This window comes from Chrysochloris asiatica, unplaced genomic scaffold (assembly GCF_000296735.1).
Source record: "Chrysochloris asiatica unplaced genomic scaffold, ChrAsi1.0 scaffold00082, whole genome shotgun sequence".
NCBI lineage: Eukaryota > Metazoa > Chordata > Mammalia > Afrosoricida > Chrysochloridae > Chrysochloris > Chrysochloris asiatica.
Window position 1 is genome coordinate 12,805,076 of NW_006408600.1, and position 8,395 is coordinate 12,813,470.

The 8,395-nt window shown below is 38.5% G+C and overlaps 1 protein-coding gene across 1 annotated transcript in view; it reads right to left on the reverse strand.

Annotated features, from left to right (window-relative positions):
- The window catches only part of NNT (nicotinamide nucleotide transhydrogenase), a 200,293-nt gene that overhangs the window by 165,807 nt on the left and 26,091 nt on the right, over positions 1–8,395 (reverse strand). The window contains exon 5 of the mRNA XM_006865749.1: positions 3,175–3,263. Within this exon, the coding sequence (XP_006865811.1) occupies positions 3,175–3,263 (89 nt within the window). The remainder of the gene's footprint in view (positions 1–3,174; positions 3,264–8,395) is intronic.

Consider the following 8,395-nt stretch of genomic DNA (forward strand, 5'->3'; position numbering starts at 1 on the left):
TCCTCATGAGCACAATTAAGTGTTCCAGAATACTCATACCTCACAATATTGTCCATATCTTGTCATGATCCACACAATCAAAAGCCTTTGCATAGTCAATAAAGCAGAGGTAAACATCTTTCTGATATTCTCTGCTTTTAGCCAAGATCCATCGGATATCAGCAATGATATCCCTCGTTCCACGGCCTCTTCTGAATCTGGCTTGAACCTCCGGAAGTTCTATTTCAATGTATGATTGTAGCCGTTTCTGTATTACCTTTAGAAAAATTTACTCGCATGGGATATCAAAGAGATTGTCCGATGATTATCATAAAGTAAAAAAAAAAAAAAATTGTCTTGGAAGAAGTATAGCCAGAATGCTCCTTGTAAATGTCGATGGTGAACTTCATAGCACATACTTTGTACAGGCTACCAGGAGGGACTAGTCCCTGGAAAAGGACATCATGGTAGGTAAAGTAAAGGGTCAATGAAAAAGAGGAAGACCCCCAACGAGATGGACTGACACTGTGGCTGCAACAATGGACTCAAACATAACAATTATGAAGATGACACAGGGCAGAGCAGTTTTTGTTCTGTTGTACATGGGCTCGCTATGAGTCAAAGATGACTCAATGCCACCTAAAAACAAATAATATCCAAAGAAAATAATCCAATGTTTCCAATATACTTTTTCTTTATTATTCAAGAGAACTTCAAAAATTTTGTGAAAAAAATCCATTATCTTTTAATTGCATTTCTCCATGAACTTTCTGAAGCCCTCTCAAATAGGCAGTATTGTTCATATGTACATCTTTGTTCATTGTATATTTGAGTTGTTATAAACTGTAAACAAATATGAGTTACACAATCATCATGTTCTAGCTGCCTACTCTGGGTACAATCTAAATCAATGCCACCAATATTACTAACTAAATTTTGAGGAGTTTATCTAAGAACTTTCAAGTCATCTTTAAGTCAAATATACATATTTGATGCTATCGTCCTCTACAATGAAAATCTGAACAGCCTGCTTCCTACAGGCTTGGAGGTCTTGAAAAGCTTCACATCAGCAAATATTAAAAATGAAAAGATAGAACACTAACAGTGCATCTAACACTAGCTCTCCTTGAATTGTATCAATTTTGGAAATGCTTTATGTGTTATTTTCAGCAGGACAGTCTTTTATATGGGTACACATCTTCTATAGACACCAGGTAAGCATTGTAAGTCATATTTTAGTCTTGCCTCTGAGAAATTCACATTCTTCCTAACTCTAAGTGGGTGCATTTTTTGGAAGTGTGTGGGGTGTCATTCTATATTCAAGGGAAGCAGTGCTATTATTACTCCACTGCCCTCAGCTGATAAGTAAAAATTAGACATTTCAACCTCAGTGAAGTACTGGAACACATAAATGACAACAATATTCAATAAGCATTTAATAAAATTCAGTATACATGTCATCCATGAAGATTTTTAACTACACTTCCCATTACAGGAATTCTAGGAAAACATTAATATATCTGCTTTAAAGAAATGTTTAATAAGCATAATTAAGTACTTTCACCTAACTGAAAACCAAACCTATGACCGTCAAGTCAATTCCCATTCACGACGACCCATGTGTTACAAAGTAGAACTGCTCAACAGGGTTTCCTAGGCTGCAATTTTTATAGCCTCAGATCTCTAGCCAATTCTTCCAAGGTACCACTGTTACTGTTGTTATTGTTGCTGTAGTCAAGTGCCATCAAGTCGGTTCTAACTTCTAGCAACCCAGTATGTGTTTCCAAGAAGTGGACGGAAGGTTTAAACCACCAACCATTCAGTTAACAGTCCAGTGCTTATCCTACAGCACCTCACCAGAATTCAACTGAGTAGGTTCAAACATCTAACATTTAGGTTAGTAGCCAAGTGTAATACCTAGAAACCTGGTGGTTGTTATGTGCCATCGAGTTGGTTCTGACTCACAGCAACCCTGCAGAGGGTTTCCGAGGCTGTAAATCTTTACGGGAGCAGAAAGCCTCAGCTTTCTCCTGTGGAACAGCCGGTAGTTTCAAACTGCTGACCATGAGATTAGCAACCTGACTCGTAACCACTACACTTCCAGAACTCCTTACCCACAGACCTAGGGACTCTAAAAATACCAGAGAAAAATACTCAACTGTTTGTGTACTTTAAAAGCATGTGGATTCATCAACTAAGAAGAGAAGGACTAAGAACTGGTGGCCAGGAGCAGACTTGCAGAATGTGCCCTTTGGAGATGTAATTTATTATATATGCCTGAGTGGGTTTTTTTGTTTGTGTGTTTTAAAAAAAAAAAGCTAAAGTGGATAAAGAGAAATACTTTTAAGTGATGGTATATGGAGGGGATTATAATCAATAAAAAAAAAAATGAAACAAGTTATATGAATTGTTGAATGTGAAACTGATGATGTGCCCTGTAAACTTTCACTCAATCCACAATAAAAACCTTAAATTAAAAAATAAATAAATAAATAAAGCATGTGGAATTAGCATAAATCATGCAATACTAATAACTCATTTTTTTGCTACTCTTCAGCAGTTAAGTTCCTAAAGTTGCCCTGTCAGCTTAACCTGCTTCTACCCAGTCAATGTGCGACACATTCCCCTCAGTCTGGTCTCCAAGATAACTCTCCACTTCATACTCATCAATACCTTTGTTCACTTCCTACCTAGTGTCTAAGAGCATTCAGAACAGAAACAGGACACGAGAGAGCAACATGTCAGAAACTCGGGACTGAGATCAGCCTGGCCCCAAAACTCATCTACATTAAAAAAAATCAGAATTGCAGTGAGTTATTAGTTTTGAATTATTTTGCTTTTTAAATTTATTTATACTATATATTTTAAGTCCTGGTGTGGCACTGTAGGATAACCACAAGGTAGGTGGCTCAAAACCATCAGCAGCTCCTTGGAAACCCTATACAGGGCCACTATGAATCAGAATCAACTCGAAGGCACTTAACAACAAAGGCTTGGTCCTTACTCAAATGGTATTTTCCTGTTTAATAATATATTATTGTTTTGAGTTGACTTTTAGAAAGTGGAAACATTTAAATGAAAAAGTTTATTGAATAGTTTTCAATGTGCTATTTTAATTAATAAATTCTAAGAAAAGCATAATCTCTCAAAACACAAAGATTTTAACTTAACACAAATCACTACTAAAGCACTCACCTTGTATCAAAGCCTCGAACAATTGCACCCATCGACTTTGCTGCACCTGCAGAAGCAAGTCCTGCAACACCACCACCAATGATCAGAATCTAGGAAAGGAGATAGAATTTGTCATTCTAAAAGCCACTGTCAAGTGAATTTTTAAAATGTTAAGCTACTAGTAATCGATTATGAAAAACTGTAAGAACTTAGGCTAAGCGGTATATTCTGGTGATATTCACACTCATTGCTATGCTTGAGCTCATTGTGTCAAACTATGTCACTGAGGGTCATGCTCTTTCACAGTGACCCTCTACTTTACCAAGCATGATGTCCTTCCTTCCCAATAACATGTCCAAAGTATACGGAACAAAGGCTCACCATCCTCACTTCTAAGGATCATTCTGGCTGTGCTCCTTCCCACACATATTTATCCATTCTTCTGGAATTGCATTGCACATTAAATAGTCTTCACCAATATCATAATTCAAATGCATCACATCTTCCTCAGTCTTTATTATTCACTGTGCAGCTTTCACATGCATATAGGGCAATTCAAAATACCATGGCTGGGGTCAGACGCACCTTTGTCCTCAAAGTGACAACTTTGCTCTTTAACACTTTCAAAGAGGTCTTTTGTAGCAGATTTGCCCAGAGAAATACATCATTTGATTTTTTGACTGCTGCTTCCAGGCATTAACTGTGGATCCAAGTAAAATGAAATCCTGACAGCTTTGATCTTTTCTCCATTTATCGTGATGTTTCTTATTGGTCCAGTTGTGAGGAATTTTGTGTTTTGTCCAGTTTTTGAGGTGTAACATATACTGAAGGTTTTTATCTTCATCAGTTAAGTGCTTTAGTGAATCCCATCCACAATGGGTGACCCCACTGGTACTTGAAATACCAATGACATAGTTCTCAACATCACAACACCACACAAGCCACCACAGTATGACACACTGACAGATAAGTGGTGGATGCAATAACTATAAGACATGGGCACAGATCTATAGTACATTATTATTATTAAGTGCTACAGAGTTGGTTCTGACTCATAGTGACCCTGTATAGGGTTTCCAAGGAGCGGCTGCTAGTTTTGAATTGTTGATCTTGCGATTAGCAGCCCAGTGCTTACCCTACAGTGCCACACCAGGGCTCATTCAAGAAATGATTGCTGGTAATGGTGATAGTGGTGATGGTGACAATGATCAGCCCCCAATCAATGTATTAAGTGGACAGATCATTCTTGAGCTGAACTACCACTGTTTGTAAATTATTATCAAAAGAACTGCAGGGAAAGGTCAACAACTTTCATCTAAAAATAGCCTGAAATCAGCATTTCAGGATAAAACCTACATATCACAAGATCAATAATTACATAGGTTCTTTTCCACTGTATAAAAACTGTTGTTATTATTGTTAAATACTGTCAAGTCTGTTCCAACTCATAGCGACCCTGTATAGGGTTTCCAAGGCACAGTTGGTGAGTTTGAACTGCCGACCTTGTGGTTCGTAGTCCAGTGGTGATACTACCAGAAGTCCGTGTAAAAACTACTTCTACTAAAATTCCCAAAATGATATGCTAATTATCATTCCCCTATCACATTTCCAAGGTTTTCCAACATTCATAAAATATCAAAAGAAGTTTTGAAGACAGGTACAACTCAAATGAAACTTCTACTCCAACCTCTATTTTCAGCTCATATGTTTCTAAAGAAAACAGCTCTATTCTGAGACTTTTTGAGCCATCTGCACCAGACACACAAAGCAATGTAGCTAATCTCCATAACCATGGAAGGATCAGAGCCAAGAAAACCAAATAATTACTCAAAAACAAGAGCCTCCTCCTCCAACAAACAAAATAGAACAATGTTGTCTTCATTATAGAAACATCCTTTCAGAGAAAAGCCCTGTTGAACTTCCTATAAACAGTCAATTGAAGGCAACTCCTTGATCCTATAGAAAATAATGCCACCTACACTGGATAGAAATCCTGGTGCGGCGCTGTGGGTTAAATACACCAGACTGCAAAGCTGTTTGAACTACAAGGTTGGTGGTTCAAGCTCACTAGCTGCTCCTCGGAAACCCTATACAGGGTCACAATGGGTCAGAATCAACTTGACAGCACTTGACAACAACAATGCATAAGCACTAAACTGTAAACCACAAGGTAAACATTTCAAGCCCACCAGCTACTCCAAGGGAGACAGATGAGAAGGAGAAGGAATAAGTCTACACAAAAGAGGATAAAGAGGGGCAGGAGGGAGCAAGCAGGTACTAAAGCAGGGTTTCATATCAGCAACTCTGTAAGCCTCCTCCATACACTGACTTCCCACTACTGCTAAACAAACAAACATAAAAGTTTTTAAAAATCACAGGGTTAGGCCAAGTCATGCTGAATCCTCAAGTAACAGAGAACTCTAAAATTTAAAAGGCACAATACTGCAACAATACAGTTTCTAGAAAAGAATTTTTTGTAGAAATTTTTCCCTGTATTTTGTTGCCGTCGAGTTGATACCAACTCATAGCAACCCTATGTGCAACAGAACAAAACACTGCCGGGTCCTGGGCCAACCTCACAACTGTTGCCACGCTCAAGCCCATTGATACTGCCACTTTAACAATCCATCTCGCTGGAGGTCTTCCTCTTTTTTTCTGACTCTCCACCTTACCAAACATGATATCCTTCTCCAGCGACTGGGCTTTCTGCCTCTGACCCATTCCCCCACAAGAAAAGCCAAATGTTTTTTAATCATAAATCTGACATTTCCTCATTTGCAAGAGAATTCAAACTTTTTAACATGACCTATACAAGACGTTTCATTCTGACCCAGCCTCAACTTTCTTCTCCAAAATCATCTCAACTCATTCTCTTCCCAGTCCGCCATACTCCAAAACCAATAGTCATGTTGTTAGAACTCTTCCCACACATCCGGGTATTTATTTACATGTGTTAGTCTCTCAGCCTAAAACCCTAAATCTCTGCTAATCACACTCATGGCTTCTTGTATCCCATCCTTCAGATCTCAGCTAAAATAGCTGAGGAGCATTCTCCATCACCCTAACTAGCGTTGTTGTTGTTATGTGCCATGGAGTCGGTTCTGACTCATAGCAACCCTGTACAGGGTTTCTGAGGCTGTGAATCTTTATGGGAGCAGAAAGCTTCATCTTTCTCCCGCAGAACAGCTGGTAGTTTTGAACTGCTGACTCTGAGGTTCACAGCCCGATTCGTAACCACTACGCTACCAATACTCCCTTTATATCAGAAATTATTTGATATACTTATTTGATTGCTTATTTTTCTAATAGCCCTAGGTCCCAGCAGGATATAAATTCCATGCAGCAAGGTTGCTATTTATCTTGTTAATGTCATATATCCAGCTGTTAGAATAGGGCCTGGCATATCATAAGTTTCCACTGATTCATTTTAGTTCATTTTAAACAAGAACCTTCCATGTATAAAAGAAATCCAAATAAAATACTATGCAACACACTTTGATGAACACAACTAGCATCTTGCTCCTCAATATTAGAATACTTTTGACATCAAACCAAAGTCTCTTAAACTGTAATTTAAGATTGATCTGTTAAAGACTGATTGATGCTCCTTCCTGTAAGCTTCTTGTGTTTTGCTTTCCTTTTTAATCCTTTATATTTGCAGCTTTCCTCTCAACTTGCATATACTTCTAGAAAGATTCTAACCACAGCTGAGTAGTGTATTTTTACATCAAAATACTTGGCCAATTTAAGAACAGTGCCAAGTGCCAAGTGAAGGATGTTTTCTTATGATTCTAATATGTCAAAATGTAATCATTTCAAACATCACATCTGTGTTCGTTGCTCTTTGTTTCTAAGTATGCTGGCCTTCTCTTACACCAAGAAGCTTTACAATCTTCATTTAGGCTAATTCTCCACACTACACTACTTCTTTCAAACTCTACTTCTGTTATACATTCAACAAGCCACCGTCCAAGAATTTTTCATCATGACTTAAAGTGATAAAGTGAAAACATAATTTATAAAGCAAAAACATGCTGAAGAGCTCTAGGTCTAAATCTGATGGCCCTTTATGTTTTGCCTAGTGAGACAGTAGCCCTAATAAAAATATAATTGTCCATCAGTTATAAATCTGATTTATTAAATTAAATATTATTTTAAACAGCTTATATCTCTTGTAATGATACATTCTAGAAGTATGCCATACACTAGTGCTATCAACAAAAATCAGAAAATAGAACCAACGAATAAATGCCCTACTCATCTTCATTTCCTATAACGCTATTCGTGATCTCTCTCTTCTCTCTCTTTCTTCTTGTCTTTCTTTTAAACTTTTTGCTGCTGTGCTTCTCTTGGCATGGTTATCAACGCAATATACCAAAAAGTTAATGGGGGGGAGGGGCTACATAGGCAAGACGTGACTGGCTTACAAGCTTTCAAGAGGGAACCTAGAATCAGGGGGCCTGGAGGAAGGCAGAATCTCCAGTGAGTAGTATCCAATCTGCCTAGGCAGAGCTGATGAAATGAAATGCAGATGGGTCTCTTGTGATACAATAATGAATAATTGTTATCAGGACTGATTGTGAGGGTTGGAAATGTAAAGGTAGATATCTTATAGCAAGGAAGGGAGGGAGTAACTTTCCAGTCTAGGAGCAGAAGTCCCTAGGACCATCAACGGAGAAGAGCCGAGAGTAGGACCCTACCCAGAGAAGCAGTGATGCCTGAGATGGAGGCAGAGACAATGACAGAACCAAGAAGATAAAGGTAGGGGCACTCTTTTTTTTTTTGTATCTGCTTCTTGGTCTCCTGCTGTTTGTGCACCTCCATTCTGGAGACTAGAGGGGGTACCTGAGCAACTGGACACACCACCCCCAACCCCAGAGGGTTCTACTATGCCTGCACACAGATCTCCTCAAAATTTAAAGGGACAGTTTCCACTTAGAACCAAAGGGCAATGCAAAACAACCAAAGCCAGCCGTGAACTGTTTATCACTAGAAAAAGGCCTGAACAGGGATTGTGGAACAGAACAGGCAGACTAAAAAGGAAATAGGCCAAAAATTAAATCCTGAGTTATGTCACAATAACAAAGTGTAGCATCTTGAAATTTCTCAGGAAAAAAAGTGAAAAGGGAAGCCCATCTCCTGATCACATCTAACTGGAGGCAATCAGAAAGCATAAAAAAACACCAACATACACACCCATCTAAGTATTAAGGCCACAGATAACTCCTGAATATGCCCAAAA